Source organism: Lipotes vexillifer, unplaced genomic scaffold (assembly GCF_000442215.2).
Source record: "Lipotes vexillifer unplaced genomic scaffold, Lipotes_vexillifer_v1.1 scaffold120, whole genome shotgun sequence".
NCBI classification, from domain to species: Eukaryota; Metazoa; Chordata; class Mammalia; order Artiodactyla; family Lipotidae; genus Lipotes; species Lipotes vexillifer.
Genome location: NW_006791240.1, coordinates 1314272 through 1333154, shown reverse-complemented (window position 1 = coordinate 1333154; position 18883 = coordinate 1314272). Strand labels below are relative to the sequence as shown.

General features: G+C 42.0%; 1 protein-coding gene across 3 annotated transcripts in view; it reads right to left on the bottom strand.

Moving 5' to 3' along the window:
- Positions 1-550: 550 nt before the first annotated feature.
- The window catches only part of DCLK1 (doublecortin like kinase 1), a 338798-nt gene continuing 320465 nt past the window's right edge, over positions 551-18883 (bottom strand). Inside the window, exons 13-14 of one of the 3 annotated variants that reach the window (XM_007464244.1) lie at positions 14976-15049; positions 688-1620 (exon numbers count right to left, since the gene is read on the bottom strand). In XM_007464244.1, the coding sequence (XP_007464306.1) occupies positions 1563-1620; positions 14976-15049 (132 nt within the window). In that variant the 3' untranslated portion in view covers positions 688-1562. Of the gene's footprint in view, positions 1621-14975; positions 15050-18883 lie in introns of all 3 variants that reach the window. The other 2 variants (XM_007464242.1, XM_007464243.1) reach the window with 2 other exon arrangements.

The window sequence follows — 18883 nt, the reverse complement described above, 5'->3', positions numbered from 1 at the left end:
TGGCGCAGTGGTTGGGAGTCCGCCTGCCGATGCAGGGGACAGGGGTTCGTGCCCCGGTCCGGGACGATCCCACATGCCGCGGAGCAGCTGGGCCCGTGAGCCATGGCCTCTGAGCCTGCGCGTCCAGAGCCTGGGCTCCGCAACGGGAGAGGCCACAGCAGTGAGAGGCCCGCATACCACAAAAAAAAAAAAAAAAGGGTCATCTTAGGGAGTGGAAGTTTCAGCCTCAGGAATACCCTCTAGGTCTCCCATTCCTGTTCTCTCTGAGAGACTATCATGTAGGTAACCCAAATATGCACATGGAATTATCTTCCCAATGGTTTATTTCTTTAAAAACCATTTTGAGACTACTCTAGATTGTTTGCCCACTCTGCTTTCTCCTCGGCCATCTTGCAGAGCACCTGCCTCTGGGCCTCTATGCCCCGGTGCTCCTCCTTTTTATGGATTCCATACTCCATGTGGATTGCACACTGAAGACTGAAATGCATGAAAAAGCAGGTGAGAAAAAGAACAGGATCTTGTTGCCTCTTTCTGTTTGACATTCCAGCCCTGTAGAGCACCTGGCAATTTATTGCTCTTTTCCACCAGTTGTGTGTTTTGTTTGTTTTTTCCTGTAGAGGTCTCATACTGAGCAGGCAGACTCTCACTCACCAAACACAGGACAAGGTATGGTGCCTTCCTGAGGGTCTGCGCTGGCAGTAGCAGCAGCTGAAGTGGAAGCAGCATTTCTGGGGCGTCATCAGCACATCTTCATATGGAGGCAATTTGGGGGTGAGGGCACCATCTATATTCTGGGTCAGGCTGTTGGTCACAGGCCCAAGTCCCTCCACTCAGGATGCAGGACTCAGGGCAGCTGACAGTTAGACCTCCAATGCAAAAAAAAGCCCCTTTCTTAATAGGATTGTGAAGAGGAAAGAGGGGGTGCTGATGCTTAAGTTATAAACCTGCCATGTTCTAAACCCACAAAAAAGGACACTCAAGATATCATTCTAGATGCTCTTCTTGTCTGGACATCTCAGCATCTAATAACAACCCCTTGATCTGCAGCAAAGTCAAGAAACATGTGTGTATAAGTCCAAAGGCCTGAAAAATCCCCCAAGGGTTCCCCATAAAATCCTATGCACTCAGAGGGTTAACAAGTGCTATGTTACATACTGCAGATCCTAGATTGACTGATGAAAACATTCATTGCTTCTATGTTTAAAAAAGTTGCAAAGTAGCCTTAACCCTTTGAGGACCCGATTAGCAGCAAGTTGCCATCTCCACTAACGACAAGTCACAGTCTCATTCAGCAAAGGGAAATCGCTACAAGGATACCAGAAAACACACTGTTCTGCTCGGCCATTCAAGCATTGAGTGCTGGGTAGATCAGATGAAACTGTTTTACATAAATTTGGAAAAACAAATCTCAGAGTCTCAAAGGGTTAAGCTAGGACTTCGAGTAAAAGGGTCTTGTTAAAAGGGCGAGTTTGGGGAGCGAACAGTCTCGGAGGAGCTCGGCGAGTAGTCTTCCGATTCCGAGTTGAGTTCGGGCGGAGCTGGCTGGGCCTTGTACCGGCTCCTCACATCCGGGTGGCGTCTTCGTCGGAAAACCTGCCTCTCCTTATCAAGAGCGGTGGTCTAGCAGGGGCATAAAATGAGAAAGAGGACAATTAGGCTGAAGGAAATGGCAAAAGGAACGATTTCTGGAACTTTCTGAGGTCAGAAAAATATGCTGGCTAGGTTAACCTGTCCACGATGACTCACTTTTGGTGACCACAGTCACCACTACTGGGGTGCCCTCTGCTCCCCCAGAAGCAGCTCCTAAGGGCACCTGGTCATGACATCGCAGGCACAGGCAGGATGGATGATGTCGTGGGTTCAACAGCTCCCTGGCCCTCCCCAGACCTCTGCTAGCGCCACATCTAATACCCTCGGTCGCTCCCAGCCTAGCCAGAGACCCCCTGGTAAATGGGAGCCTCGGGCCTGTGTGTCCGACACGTGAGGACGCCAGGCATGTCTCGTTCATCAACATTCAGCTCCAGGCAGCTGTCTAATAAAGATGAGAGGTGATGAAGTTGTCAGACATGGAAACAGAGCCACAAGCTCGTCCTGTTATTTTAGCACCTCCTCATTCTAAATGATCTTATTATCGGTTGATGAGGGAGTATGGCTCAAACTCTGGCAAGGATGGGTTTAATCTGAATGAACCCAATGCCTGAAATTGAAAACTGCTTTGAATGCAGTTAAACCTGATGGAAACCTTCCCATGGATTTTCCTTTACAAAGTTCATTTTCATTGTAGTGTGTGGTAATTTACGAAACTGAGGTTCGATGTTGTAGGTATTCCAACTCTTGGGCCCTATGCCTCCTTTTCCTGAGGAAACATCATATGATCTCCAGGATGTGCTCTCCAGCCATAGCTCTGGAAGTTATTATGACATCAGGATTGGGAAGGGCATGACTTCATTACAGATTTAATGGGTGTGAGGAGGAACGGATCATTACAGAGAAACCTTACACAGAGGGCAGAAGAGCAGGTACAAAGCCTGAAGAAAAATGCAGAACACATATAAAAGTTGAAGGCATCCTTGTTTGAAAGTCCCTCTTTAAAAGGATGTAGCCTGGAGGTTATCCTGCTTTTAAGAGATTACTTTTCCTCTACAGGGATATATACAACCATGTTTCCTCTTGGAAATTTACTGTTAGCTTCTTCAAAGAACAGAGATGATAAATTTACAGCCAGCCGGGTTCTGAGAACAAAGTGGAAACTAAGCCCCTCATACAACTGCAGTGTAGCATTAGAGCAATCTCAGATCTAAAATGGGGCAATCAAAGTTCCAGAATGAAGTAATAAAGAAAGAGAGGCAGTGTGTAGAAACCAGTACAGTAAATGGCTTCATGAGGCTGAACTCTTCTGCTTTAAAAACTATCCACACACTGAATAACAGTGTTTGTTACAAATCAATGAGGAAGATAAACTTTAATAATTCACTTCTCGTTTCACTAGATTGTTAATACAATGATTCAATAACTGGTGTGTTGAAACGTCTACCTTTGATTCTTCGAAGTGTCGAATTTTTAAGGACCCTCAACTCACATACATAGTTCTTGGTCTTATACCCACCGATTTTATGATCTTTTTCAGCATCATAAATCCAAATTCCTAACTATTTAAAACATTGTAAAGTTACAACACATGGTATTTTGCTTTCAAAGCAAACTGAAAATGCTGTTTGTGTAGAGTTGAATGTAAAAAACAGGCGTCTATTTAGTCTGACACATAAAAACCACTCTGTAGTTAATCCAAGAGTAATATAAACGCTTCTCTTGGTCATAAAAAATATTTTTACTTCTACCTTCTTGAGAAAGAAAACAGTCACTGGCATGGGACTAATACTGACTAGTGGACTGAGGTTCGGTTCTCTAGTGTCGGGGAGAAAATTGCACAGCGGGTTTGTAGTCAGAAATTTTGAGTCCTGTTCCGTCCACTGCTGACCGTGGGAACCGTTCACTCAGTTCTCAGTTAAATAAGGAGCAGGGATAACGCCCTCCCACCCTCCAGAGTTGCTGTATGTAAAAATGGATGTGCAAATGCCTTCAAAATGGTGAAGACTCCCAGAAATGGAAGGTGGTGTTTTGTTTTGTTTTTCTTAACAATGTAAGATATTGTTTTGAAATGAAGGAGCTGCAGGTCGGAGGAAAACAATGCAAAACAAAGCTCCCATTAGAACTTACCTCAGAGTACTTTCCCTCCCTGTCTACTCTCACTGGCACCTTCTCCGTATTTACCTCATCTCCCCATAATTGACTCAATTATTCCAAGTCACGCTCTTGGCTGTCAGCACTGAAATACGCCATTTCTCCACCAATACTGTACCGCAGTTTATGCAGACGCTGGTGGCACTCATGGGCTTGGGTGGTCCTATTCCCCCTTATTTTCATGTTCATTTCTCCAGATGCTCATAAGGTCAGTCACATTCTCTTCCTTACTTGTCCCTCTGCCTGGACAGCCCTTGCTCTGTCCCATTTAAGCAGTCAGTTCTGGCCACTCCTGCCAGTTTCTAGTTAGCAGCTTTTAAACGCTGGCCTTTGCTGATGGGCCTTCATGCTCAAATGCTCCTGAGCTTTCAGTTGGGCTGATTCACCAGTAACTTCACAGCAGCTATTTTTGGAAACATAGCACGTCATGATCACAGGTCATGGAAAGGGGTGTGATGGTTGTCTCTGTTGGATGTATAGACTCTTAGAGTTGAAAGAGCATTTATAAAGCATTCTTCACCCAGGGCTTGGCCTTTCCAGAGGCCCAGGTGTGTGGAGAGGCTTTTGCCCGTATCGCGTCGCTGACTAGGAATGGAACTCACTTCTCCTCCCACATGAGGCCCAGGCAACGTATTCCCATGTAAAGTCTACTGAAACAGAACTCAAAGGAGCCACCGCACTCCAGTGGTTCCCTCCTCCGGTCCCAGCCAGGGTGAGCCAGGAAGGAGGTAGCACAAGCAGAGGCCAAAAGACCAGGGCTTCCCGTGCTGACGGCCCAAGAGCTCTCTCAGGGACAGCAAGCCAGCCTCCAGCACGTGGACAAGCCCATTCTGGGCCTGTAAACTCCTAGGGAGACCTGGGTCTGCTGATTGATAGACAGGCAGTTCCTGACTCACTCAGGTGCTCGCCACATTCTCAAATGCTACCCAAGCAATGCTTAGTGCCCCCAACAGACTTGCTCCCAAAGATGACTGAGAAGGCATCACTGTCCACAGGCCTCTCCTCCCAGGGCTCCTGCTTATTCTGCTTCTGGCTCTGTGGACTGTGGTTCATTTTAAGAACTTCTCTGTGTTCCCATGAAGCCCAGTACAGCTATCACTGTGCATCCTGCCTACAACGCAATTGACTCTGATGCACTGTCTTCCCTGCCACATTGTAGACTCTGTGGAGGGCAAGATCACGTCTGGACATCCGGTCTGTGTTCCCCACAGCTCATAGCACACAGGAGATACTCTCCAAGTGCCGTGGCTTTAGAAATATAAGAAAGCACAACAGAGGTCGCATTATTTCCCTCTAGAGCAGCCAACCCCCAGCCCATCCTGCACACAGCAGGTCGGATTTGTTTACAATTCCTCATAAAGTTGGACTCCTTGTCCTAACAGTCACAATGTGCTTACAATAAAAACTTCCAGGGTCTAGTTCCCGTTATTACTTAAAGTGAGCCTGTGATATCAGCAGACCTCATGTCCCCGTTAGTGGGCACAGCATCCACTTAGCCTACGGCCAACCACGCCTCGGTTTCCCTTTGGAAATCCCCCGCTCACGTAATCTGTGGTTCCAGTGAAGGGGACCCTACCTCCATCTCTGAGGGTGGGGTGCAGATGGGTTTGTGACCCAGAAGCAAGCCTGTGCTGTGTTCGCCAATACCCGTGATTGGTTCAGGATGGGCACCCGACCCAGTTCACGGGACACGAGGAGACGTTCACTGAGACCGCACACTCACAGTGAATCCCAACTGAGAGGATAGCAAGCCTGGAGCTGCTTCCCACATCCTGGTACCACGTGAAGTTCCAGACTAAAGCCATCACAGGGAGGCAGAGAGGAGGGATGGAAAGAAACCAAGCCCTACCGAGTCCTGAATCCACACATCACTGAAGCCAGACCTAACCTCTGGACCTTTCAGATTACTTCTTCTTTTTGCTGAAAGCCAGTTTGGTCTGGGTTTTCTTCCCTTGCGATCCAAACAGTCCTAACTGATATCTCTCTGAAGGTACTTTAATCAACGCTCACCTCTGCATCCTGGCTTACTGTGTTCACCAACCTGACATCACCTCTCCCACTTCCTGCCCACTCGCATTTCTCTATTTTCCAAGATTTGATCAAATTTTACCTTCTGCATCACACTTTTTCTTTCTAAATTCCTCAGGCAAGTACTGTCTTGACCAAACTTTTGACACTTACTGCACACAGGCCTATTACCTTTCCTTTGCATATTTCCCAAATCCCATGCAAGCTGCTCTAGGGTAGGATCTGAAACTTCTTTGCTTTTTTCCAGAATGCCTAGCCAACTGTGACACACATATAAGGGACATATTAAATATTTCTTAGTTAATACAGAATTAGATTATTTTAGGTGATTATGTACTTTCCGAATAGCAATGACAAAACAGAACCCCGAACAACTCTATAATACAAAAGAGTAAGAAGTTAAAGGTATTAGGAGTCCAATATTTAAGAGTGCAATTTGTTTTAGATATGATCAAATGCTTACATTAGATAACATTAATAACCTCATATATTTATCTACTCAACAACTACATATTGTGGTCCAATTCCTTATCACAGTAAGCACTGTTATATATGATATCTTTAGAATTTTAAGTGTAGCTGTAAAATTAATTGCCTCTAAAATCTGTACAGTTAAAATTTTACAGTTGAATTCTGTGGCCCGACATGTAGTTCAAGACAGATGAATTCAGCAAAGAAATAGAATAATAGGCCAACACATAATTTTTTAAAGTATTGCTATAAAAATATATATTATCCAACTGGTAATTTTCTCCCCAGAAAACACTCAAAGCATAACTTTCCCTCTGAAGTGCTGTATCATAGATTTAAATTCAGGGCCCTTTCAACCATTTCTGAAAGACTGCTTTCCTCTTTCTCAATCACAGAAATTTCCCAGATATCAAGGAAATTGGGTCTCTCCTCCCTAATGCCTATCTTTATAAGGTAAGGGTGGTCCTAAGTCTTGATGTTCCATTAAAACTTAAGACTTCCTAACGGATTTATTATTTTATTGGTTATTTTGCTCACGGTTTGCAGCTCACGGTTTCCATTCATGTCCGGAACAGACATGAATGGACTTGCAGTAGAATTCCCAAGTGTTTCCTCAGTAAGTTATCACTTCATTAAAAGCTCGTGAGAGAATCTGAAGCCTGCATTATCACATTTTGGTGCTAAGTATCACAGGTTAGAGGTGAGCAAGAAATCTCTTGAGATTCTGGAGTTGACCAGTAGTAACCAAATAGGAAGCTCTAATCCAGTTATTTAAAATATGTACCCAATAACAACGGCTATGTCATGTGCAGGGCTATAGCCAGCTAACAGTGGACTGGGAGATCCTGACAGACCAAATAACTGACCAAATAAAATGATATGGAGAAACTAATATAAACCTGCTCTACATGAAAGAAACACTGCATATCCCTACCTCAGACTGCAAGCTCTTGGTGATCAGAGTGTCCTTAGGAGATGCTAGCTGAAGTGTGAAAACCGAGGAACAGTAAGATCATGCCAGTTACCTCAGCAAATCTGGGGGCGACACATAGCAGTTGGAGCTCTTAGAGAAATTCATATCCATCACGTTTTGGTGCCTGCCCTAACACCAAGCATGCACGAATCAGAGACAGTGCTTGCCTAATACCCAGAACATTTATTCCAACAATACATAGATCTTTGGCCTTTTCTGTTACAATAAAACAACACTATCCTCCACACTACTCAGATATTTTAAATCTTCTGACATTAAATCTGGAAATCAGCATAAATACCTAGGAGGTACCCATCTGGCCTATCTTTGCAATGTTATAGGAAAAATACAGCATGGAGGCGGAAGGTCAGGAATGAAGTGAGAATATGAATTGGAGCATTACTTTGTTTTTGCAAGTCTGAGTCACCCACATCTGTGTAATGCTTGCCTTGTCTGGTAGCTTTAGCTTAATCCCCTTGGTAGCAGCAGCAGGGGAAGTCAGGAGAACCAGCTTTTTGTCCTAGCTCAGCTGATTATGTGACCTTGGACATGTTTTCTAACCACATCAAGCCATTTCCCAGTCCACAGCCTGAGCTGAAGTACAGTGCCTCACCCCTAGGGAAACCTCCACCTATGAAATACCTGCATATGCTTAATATCACCGTCAATCTACTAAAACGGGTTATGTTTTTCCCTTAGGAAACAACAGGCCTTCCAGTCTATGGATCAAAAATATTTCTCTTCTGCACTATGTGCAGGACCCACAAGAGATATACCTCGTTTAAGTTCGGAGGCAATGTTTCCTGTCGTGGCAGTAATTATTGGATTTAAGTAACTGCATTTTTCAGAGGCGAACAGTGACTGTTTTTCCTTTTTCGCTTTTCTTAATTTATTGCCAGCCATCCCAAACAGTCTTCATTTCATTAATAAAAGAACATTATCGTGCATGTTGCCTTTGAGCCCATCCATTATTCATACCACCTAGGAGACTGAGCCAGGGATGCAGCTGTTGGGGCATTAATCTCAGGAACGCTCTCTCCTTTGCTTGCCCTTACTCTGTAGGGACTGAGTTACGATTTGCTTGCCACTTTGGAAATGTTTTGCTTGATAGTAAAATTAAACTGACACCTAGATTGATACATCCACCCTTCTCATTTTTTTTTTGGCTTGCTGTCATGCTTATTATGGTTCTGTTTCGTTTTGCTTTAATATCCCTTTGGGGTCTCGCCAGGCAGGAACTGCACAGTATCTGGGTCTAAGACACGGTATTGCCCTAAAGTGAAGGTGACCATTTAAATGGCAAAAGCAGGCTTCATGAAACCAGCGGCCTTCAAAGCTCCTTTCTAGGGCTTCCCTGGTGGCACAGTGGTTGAGAGTCCGCCTGCCGATGCAGGGGATACGGGTTCGTGCCCCGGTCTGGGAGGATCCCACGTGCTGTGGAGCGGCTGGGCCCGTGAGCCATGGCCGTTGAGCCTGCTCGTCCGGAGCCTGTGCTCCGCAGTGGGAGAGGCCACAACAGTGAGAGGCCCACATACGGCAAAAAAATAAAAATAAAAAAAAAAATAAAAAAAAAAAAAAAAAAAAAAAAAAAATCTCTTTTTATAGACATAAGGTGCATAGCAGGAAATGGAAAACCAATCCCTCGACTCCCAGTGAACAGTTTTCATGGCCAGTTACAGGACTAATTATCCTGCAAACTTGTATTAGGGAAGTAACACGTAAGGAAAGTAATTTAATTTGTTTTAAGTTGGTAGCAGCTTAAATTTGAACACATTCCAAGCTTTATCTTCTTATTCCCTTCCAATGTTTTATACTTTTAATGACACATTTTACATTTTTATGTACTCTTTAACTAATTATTGTAGTTTAGTTAACTTTACTACTTTTGTCTTTTAACCTTCATGCTTGCTTTATAAGTATTTGACCCACTACCTTTTAAAAATATTTACCTTTTTCAGTGAGATTTTCACATTCATGTTTTCTAACATATGAAAAGAATATTGAAAAAAAAAAAAAAAAAAAAAAAAAAAAAAAAAAAAAAAAAAAAAAAAAAAAAGCTCCTTTCTAGGTACCCGTCTCTTAAATGTGATTCCGCATTTCCTGGGGCAGGGTGGTCCCATGCTTCCCCACCACGTCATAAATATAGGCTCCTCCCGCTGATCTGGTTCTTAACAGAATCCCACATTGGTCCAACTCTGCAGAGGGTTGCTGATGGCCTCCCATCAGGGGGTTAAAATGATAGCCACTTGCTGAGGTCAGGTTTCTAGAGGGCAAAATTCATGCATTTCCTCTGCCCTACGGCCCCTGATTTTCTCACAGAGGAAGCTAAGCTGAGCTGCCATGTTGTCTTTCCTTCATCATGCTAGTAAACTAAAGGACAGCTGTAGGCATAGTTTATCTTAAGAAAATCTATGAAAATTTAGAACTTACTAAGCAGGTAGATTAAGGGGTAACTCCTTTTATTACAAAAACAATTTTTTTAGCTTTGCCGAAGAACTACTCTTGGGTTGCTATAGTGGGATGCTACTGTAGAGCATCTCATATGTGATGACTGTCCAAACTCTTAAAAAAACACATTTCTCTTCACAATCAAGGTTTCTCTATATTAATGGTCCCTTCATGGGAAAATTCAATCATTCATTAATTTAACAAATATTTATTGAAGTGCCTTCCATGTGCCGTGCATTCCACTAGCTGGTGGTGATGATACAGTTTTTAACAAGCCTGCCAGGTGGTGCTTTTTTTTCTTTTTCTTTTCTTTTTTTTAAATTTGGCCACGCCACACAGCTTGCAGGATCTTAGTTCCCTGACCAGGGATCGAACCAGGGCCGCAGCAGTGAAAGCGCCGAGTTCTAACCACTGGACTGTCAGGGAACTCCCTGCCTTTTAATTTAGAAACATTTTTCTCCTACAACAGGAATTGAGAAACTTTTTCTGGGAAGGCCAAGAGTTAATACTTTAGACTTTGTAGGCTATATGATTCTCTGACACAACTACTCAATTCTGCCCTTGTAGAGTAGAAGCAACCATAGGTAATTTAAAAATGAATGGGTGTGGCTGTGTGCCAATAAAACTTTATTTAAAAACCAGGCAGTGAGCTAGATTTGGCCCATTGGCTGGCTGTAATTTGCCAACCCCTGCCCTAGAGGATAACTTTTTAAACTTACACTTCATGAGGACTTGGGGCTACAGAGTAAGTAAAATTTAATGCCCCTAATTCATGAATAATCTAACATAAGTTATTCAACAGTTTATCCCAATCAGAACATCAAAGAAGGTCACGGTTCTACTTTACTTACAAATGCTTGGATCTGGAGACAGATCAGTTTTCCCAGGAAAATCTGTCTCTCGTGTGGTGTGGAGTGGATGATTTTATCTTTTCTGGGCTCCTCATTTGGGCTGGGTCCATGAAGGCGCTTTTGCACAGGCCACTCATGTCATCTTCATGACAGATGTGGAAGGTTGATAATACTCATCTCATTTTTATAGATGGGGAAATTAAGAATCAGAGGAGGAACGTGTACCTTGCCCAAGGTCACAACACAGTAAGTAGGACAGGCTGGATCCAAAACCAGGGCTTCCTGACACCAAAGCCACAAACTCTCCATGCAACTCTCCATGCACAGAGCTGCCAATCTTTAATCAAGTTGGTTTCATTTCAATTTTCAAGACTTGTTAGTTTCTAGAAGTGTCATGTGTTTGACATGTATTTGAGAATTGTTTGACTTCAGCATATGGATGTTTACACTCTTAATAGAATAACAGTGTGTCAATACTTATGATTAAGTTCTTTATGATTATTCTTTCCTACACATTTATACCTGATAAAACCTACGTCCTATCCGTAAACATCACTGAGGAACATACGGAGGCAAAGTGTGGCAGGAAAGAATACATAGAATAGAGTGTAGGCATCTTTTTAAATCATAAAGGGGGAAAGAGGTTCTGAAGCAAGATGAAAAGAAATACGATACCACAAAATTGTCCATCAATACCGAATCACCAGGAATCTCAGGAAAACATATACAGTTTACACCCAATCAGTAAGTCTTGGAATGCCATGGAAATTTCTCATTTCTAATAGCAAGTACGTTAAGTACTAAAAAGACAGATATATATATATAGTTGGGACCTGCTCTTAAGGGGGCTCTGAAGGTAAAACGAAACAAAATAAAATCTCAAACAGCGAGCAACCTGTTGTTTGACTTGGTAAAATAACACAGATGTCTCCCTAGCCCTGTGTCTCTCTCTATGACCATTTGTGGAGCTATAATACAAAGTACTGTGGCCCAGCTTTTGAGCCTCCTGGTCAATAACTCACTTTTTAGCATCACGGTACAGCTGCCCTACCAAACCTCATACCTCCCCTATACTTGGCGATCACAGTTTGGATGGTTTTGAAGTTCAAATCTATGCCTCTTCTATGTGTTAAGTGCTGGGGTATGGAGGGTGGTTAATCCCTTCCTAGAACAGAGGCCCCTCTCCTTCCTTCCTGCAGCACTTTTTACACCATGGAGGATGGGGAGACTTTTCTCGACGTCAGAGCAAGGCCAAGGCCACCGTCCCTAAAGCAACCTGTGCCCTGCAACTTGTTGTGTGCCTTTGGAACCCTCTTCACACCACGTGGGGGGTTCCTCTCTGGCTTTTGTGGGAACCGGTCTTCCAAACCTGCGCCGAGCAAGATGCGTTTAACCGACCCCACTCCTTTTCACACCCGAGCACGACAGCATTTAATAGCCTAGCAAGGGCTGCGTACGGCTGCTGCCGCTCTGCCTCGTTACTCGCTGTTTCAGGACAGTGCTTGAATCTTGTACGCACACGAGTCACATCAGGCCTGACCTCAACGCCCCCTTCTGTCCTAGCTCACCTCTGCGTTTTCTCTTATTTGGCGTTCTTAGCATATGTCTTGTTTTGATATTTGTTTCATTTAATCAGGTTCTGGCTGTTGCCTTGTTCTGCATGCAGAAGGTGCAGGAACTCTTCTCTATGTGTTGCTGGCACAGTACCTGCCACAGGGACAACTTCACTCGAGAGAGGCAGGAATGTGTGTGAGAGGGTGGAATGGCCCAGGCAGCTCATTCCTGGGAGAGCCTCACCTCCAGACTCTGGGGCACAGGAGCAAGGTCTCCCGGAAAAGGAAGCCATGCAGGATGCTGCTACCCTGGCTACCGCTTGGAAGCATCCCTCTGTTCGAGGCAGGAGAATGAATGTAAGGAGGAGGCATGGCCCCCACCATTTCTCCAATCCCCAAAAAGCCTACCAAGAGGGACATGCCAATTCTGGGCACCCCGAAGAGCCATCTCCCAAGCCTCTGCCCTGATGTGAGCTGCTTTACAAAACACAAGCTCCTCTCCCAGGCGTTCAGCTCAGAGCAGTGAAAACAGCCAGGAGCACTTGTAAACACAACCATTGGGAGTGGGGATGTTTCACCTGCAATGATTGCTTATGTTAAAAAGTTGGCTGCCACCATGGTTAGACAAATGCTCCCACTTCCATGGAGATAAAAGGCGAGCATCTGCAATCAGTGAGGAGAGTGTGTTTGTTCCGGGCTAAATAGCATTATAAAACTTCCTAATTAAGCATATACACCGATGAGTTTTTAGCATCATTTCTCCAATTTAGCTTTACATACTGGGTGCGCTGTTCAGTACAGCATTAACTATAAACGTTGTTGTTACTGCCCCCAGCTGGAAAGCAGAGCAGTTTATGTGGGAAAGAAGAAAGAGATTATCTTCCATCTGCTCCTGCCCATTATTCAGGGATGTGTCATTTTGTCTGCTGATGGGAACCATCGCTAGGATTTTAGTCAAATGACCTTTTTATACTTGGCTACGTTTATTAATTACTGTGTTTATTTGGTGTTTTGCACTCACCCCTAAGCCCACAAATTTAGTAATATAATTTTCTAGAGGTTTTTTTTGAAATTTATATGTGTAATTTGTGTTATACAAATATGCATAACTGTAATTAGACATATTTGATGCCTATTTTTAATTGTATATCAACTATACTCGTAAATGTTTGGTTAATATGCCTGAGGTTAGGAGACATACAATTAAAAAAGGATGGAGCATGATTCGATTTATAGAAAGAACGAAACCAGGCAAAGCTAATTAATGCGGACAGACTCCAGGTCAGCGTTTACCCTTAGGGCTATGTGACCCTCCTGGAAGGGCCCTGGGGGCTGGGGGTCCTCTGGGGGTGCTAGAGATGTTCTGTGCCTGGTCTGGGTGCTGCTTACAGTGGTGTGCTCACTTTGTGAAAATTCGTTGACATGTGCACTCATGTGCACTCTTCAAAATGTATATTATCTTTCAGGAAAAAGTAAAAGATGGATGGATCATCTTCCACGTAAAAAGAGTCTGCACAAAGGCAAATCATGATTGATTCGCACCCCTCCCCCCCCCAAAAAAGGTTAAAAATAAAAAAGTTCTTTCTGTATCTGTAAAGCTATTTATTTAGGTAAATAAAAAGGTGAGTGTGCAACTCCTGTATGCAGATAATGTCCAGAAGATACAAACAGCCTTCTGTGTAAAACTGGCTTTGATATTTATTGAAGTTTTTTCTTGCTTTCAGCAGGCTTAGAAATTATCATGATCTTAGATATTTGGAAAGTTTGTCAAAGGGTGGCCTTTTCTGCATCTCTAATGCCTTTGATTCTAGTGTCTAATTATACTAAAAAATTAAGAGTAGTAATTGGGGGTTAAATTGTATATTATACATGTTATTCTTTCTTTTCTTCCCTTTTTTTTTTTTTTTTTACCAACTTGGTCTATTCCATGAACAGCATAAGGCACCATCATTTGGGGGAAATGCCAAACCCAGTGGAATTTTTCTTAGCAAACGCTAAGATGTGGAGCTTTACCTGGAGATCATTTCAGAAACATTAAGATGGAGGAGAAAAGTTGCCTAGGACTTCTCAGAGTTCATTCCTCATATCATCAAAACTCATCCTGCCTGTGGATAACTTAAAGAGACACAAACAATGCCCCTTGAAGGAAATGCCAGCGCAGTTGACTGGAATAGAAAACGATTGGATAGAATTCTTAACCCAGTTAAAAAAAAATCGATACCTCCCATAGTCCCTTTTGCTTGAGCAGATAAGCCAGCTAAGTAATCTGACCGTTACAAAATATCGAAAAATAAATTCATGCAATAGCTAGTACATAAAGGGATTTCCAGGGGGAGAGAGGTAACAATAAAACAAAAACAAAATGAAACAAAAAGGTGGAGAATTTGAAAACACAAGCTTACCAACACACACAATGCATTCTATAGCTCACTGTGCTCGGAGGAGCTTCTATGACTAAGGTGTAAATGCATTGTTGCATCCATCTACTAAGGTTAAGGTCGGGCTTGATGATTTTAAAATGACAGTATATACTTCTATAGAACATATACTAAGGTACTATTGTTCTTCCATTTGTTAAGGGACAAAACACTAGAAATCATTGTTTTAATTAGCAACATCAGGCAAATGCTTTGACATTAACACTAAATATACTGTCCTTTTAACTGTAAGGAAAATTGATACTGAGCATGTGCAATGGAAAGAAAGCTGGCAAATGTCAGTGTGAATAATGGGGTGAAAAAAAAGAATGAGGGGGTGTGGCATCTCAATCAAGATTAAAATGAAACTGATAAAGCAGCATATGGACTGGATAACAAATCAAAAGCATGTTTATCCACTGAAGGAACTGGTTAATGGAGACTGCCAGCACGTTGCCATGGAAACACTGACTTGAGCTGCACCATCTCATACCTTATCCAATACATTCCTGGTTGTTGGTAGTAGTCCAAAGACCCTGATCTCTTGATGGTAAACCCGTGGTCCAGCTGAGCAGAGAGAAATGGGGGCAACTCAGTGGATCGACATTGTGCTAAAGTATTAAGACTCCAGACCAAGCTGTTCTTCATCGACTATATATGTATATAGAGTTACGATGCCTCTTCTGCAGGGTGACTAGCTAATATCCTAAATCTGCACATTGAAAATAAAAAGGCGAGAAAAGACACTAATCCCCCATGTATATCTCAGAGGCCAATTTGTTAGAAAAGATCTAATTTGTCAAACAAGGTTTTGAACGCACATTTAATAATATCCTCTCAATTTCAAAAGATATAAACACGTCTTCATATTCTAGAGCAATGGAAAATGCTTTACAATAAAGTGCTGAAATCAGCTTTAGCCACCTAAGAGAAAGCAGATTGGACGCCCCACCCCCAAATCTTACCCCATGAAGCTTAAGTTTGAGGCCTTCATAAATATGAAATAAAAGATGAAAAGAATCAAGTTTTGAATCCCCATAAATTACAGCAATTTGGATTTCTTTCTTTAAGAGTTAATCTTCAAAAGCAGAGCTGTTCTTAAAGGTGAATGAATTAACATTTCTGAACTAAAAAGATATGGTATAAAACAGTAAATTTTCTCCAATATAGAAAATAAAATGAAAAATAATTTTCGCTGTATACTAAAAATGCATATGTACAGTTAAATGCTTATGATTAACAAAAGGTACAATAAATAGAAGACAGGATAAGTTCTCAAAGTTGTTCCTCCTGGAATAAGTTGTTAGCCTTTGGCTACCTAGGAATAAAAGATTCAATCCCCAGATTTGAGAAACAATAATCATGCCGTATGCCCACTCCCCCATTCTGCCCATGAGAGGATGCAAGTTGACCACCTTTCTTTCTGGAGAGGCTCATGAGTGCTTTCAAGTGTGGTACTGGCATGATGCTGATGACAGTTTCTACTACAAAATTCACAAAGGCATTTCAAAAACATGCCGGGGCACTTGTTCAAACTAAAAACTGCTCAGAAGATTCGGTATTCTGATTATAAACTAGGCTATCCCATTGTTCACGGAACAGCAATGTGAGATTTTAATCTTTTTAAACATGTACAGTTTGTTTTATTTAGAAAAAAAAAAATTGAAGTACACTTGCTGTTAGGAAGATGAAGGCCTGCATTTCTGTTTCAGCCCAGGGATGGCTACTCAATAACTGGCTCTTTATTGCCATCTACAGGCAAAGTGCCCCATAACTCCACATTTGGGAATGCCCCAGTGCAGAGGTCTCTCACTTTAGAAGGAAGCTTCCCACTATTCACAATTATTTGCACATTGATTAGTATGGATTTGTTCAATTAGACTGAAATGCTCTATTTGCACGACCAAAATGCAAAAGAAGAACTCAAAAGCATTAGGAAAATTGTTGGTTAAAATAATAAACAGCATTAAATGAGGAAAAATAAATTGGAACTGACATCTGAGTCATCGGTTCTTCATCAAGCTGAGCAAATCTAATAATGCCTCCCTCCCATCCCTCGGCTCTCAAGAAGTCCGCCGTTAAAATGTCATCTCTAATTCCATCTTATGTCTATAAATTGCATTTTAATAACCTTTTGTTTCCCTTTCTCTGCTCTGTTCTGGGTTTCTTTGGTTTGGTTTGGTTTGGTTTTAATCCCCCGACCACTGGGAAAGGCAGTGGAGGAACAATGGACGCAGACTGTTGTAGTTAAAAGGACAGCAACGGGTTTCCACCTAATCATGTCACCTGACCTAAATGTCAGATACCTTTTCTCCTTCGAGAAGGGCTCTATGATGCCCGTGAGCCTCCATCTGGTAATTACTCTCCCAGCCAACCCGAGGACCTTAATATAAAGTTATCATTTGTCCTCTCTTTGGTCTTAATAATGTAGCGGGTGGGAGGAAGAGAAGGAAAAAATGACAACACGAACAGAAAACATTAAGGTTCAGAACCATGAATGCATGTTAAACTACACTCATGTCATAAATTACACCTGTGATTAGAGTCTGTTTGTTATGACAGTATGCTCTTTTCTCCTTTGTCATTCCGAGAAAGAAAAAGTGTCATGAATTCCTTTATGAGCAGATAGTGAGGTTTCTAACTAAGGAAAGAGAACTACCGGTTAAAGACCAATGATTTAATTGCTGATTTTCTGAAAAAACAAGCTGATACTCTGTTCTAAACAGTATATATATATTTTAATTTTAAAGGGTGTATATAATTTACAAAAAAAGCACTCCTATAATCGAGGCAGTTTAAAATAAAATACATCATTTGATAGCCTCTGGGGAAAGCATTCATGCCCATGGGAAAAAATTCTGTCTGCATGAAATCTATGCTGAAATCAGGTTTTTTTCCTATGTCTATCAAATAGAAGTCATAATAGTATTATATTAATTACAGAAATTTCTTATCATGTGGGTGAATCAATTATATTCCATTATTAAATTGTCAAATGATCTTTATAGAATGCACCATTTATGAAAGCTATTCCTTCAACCTCTCACTTACATTCTGTCTCACAGCAGAAGATTGTTCCTTTGCAATTATACTTTAGCTTGAGTTGGGGATATTATTTAATGCCAGGGCTCCTTTATCTTGTGATGGTCCCCTGAGTCTAATTCTGTGCACTTTAAGAATGGGAACATGGTTATGAGGTATACATTGACTTATCCGGTGCTATTTTGAATGTTAATAACAAAGGCAGCCAACCTGGCTCGTTTCTAACTCCCAGCCCTGCCCTGCACCTAGTGACCTACGCCAGGTTCTTATGGAGGGTGTGGACATTTATGAGGGAAAAGCATTCTGGAGAAGATGCATAAATGCATATATTATGGCCGGCCAGCTTCTCCTGAAATACCCCCTGAAATTTACAGCCATATTCTCTTTCATGTTTGAATTATTGATAGTGGTCAACATGTGAATTGTGCAACATTAGAATTGACAAGGCACTTTTTCAGATATTTCTCCAAAATGTCAATTGTTTTGAGCCTGAGTTAAGTTGATTTTTTTCACAACTTTGTAGTGGATAAAGAGATTAAATAAGCTTGCAACTAATGCACAACTCAGCATCACACAGCCCATTTTACAATATATATTAACCAGTTGGTACAGTCTCCATGGAAACATATTAGTGATGAACTGAGAAACTGATATTAAATTGCATTCAAAATGGTCCAGTCATAGAAAAAAAAAAAAAATCAGTTGGACCTTTAATCTTCAAATACTAACTGAAGTTTTTTTTGGAGATCTACTTAGCTGATGTTTTAATAGACTCACATGGATTAGGTTTCAAAATGTATCCAGGTTTGATTAAAGTAGCATTTCCCCTCCCATCTGTGTTGTCTGTTCAGTGGAGAATTACCCTGAAGTTCCTGCTCTCAGTCATTACAAGTCTCCCAGAATACTGTGAACAAAGCATTCTTGAGCAACCAAGGCAAACTAACCAAAGACTAGTTAAACTAAAAGACCACGAAAAACGAAACAAAACCCAAAATGACAGAGGTGGAAAAAGCACCCTCTCTAGCAGTTGTAAGCCCTCAGCAGGAGCAGAAAAGCAGTTCTTTTCATGGACAAGTGTGCTGGCAGTCCATTCCAAAAGAATATTGTGGAAACAAACATTTTGGAATATACTTGTGTCTTACATGAATGATGAAAACAGAGGATAGAATGTCTGGTTTCCCTGAGAAGCACCATGAGATTGTTACTTTCAAAAATTACTGATTGACTATTAGCTGATAACAAAGAATGCTGACGATCGATGAAGACAGGAAGGACACTGCGCTTCTACACTGAATTTCCTTAGAAAGAACTACAGAGAGAGAGGACCAGAAGAACAACTTGCAATGTTAAATCCCCAGG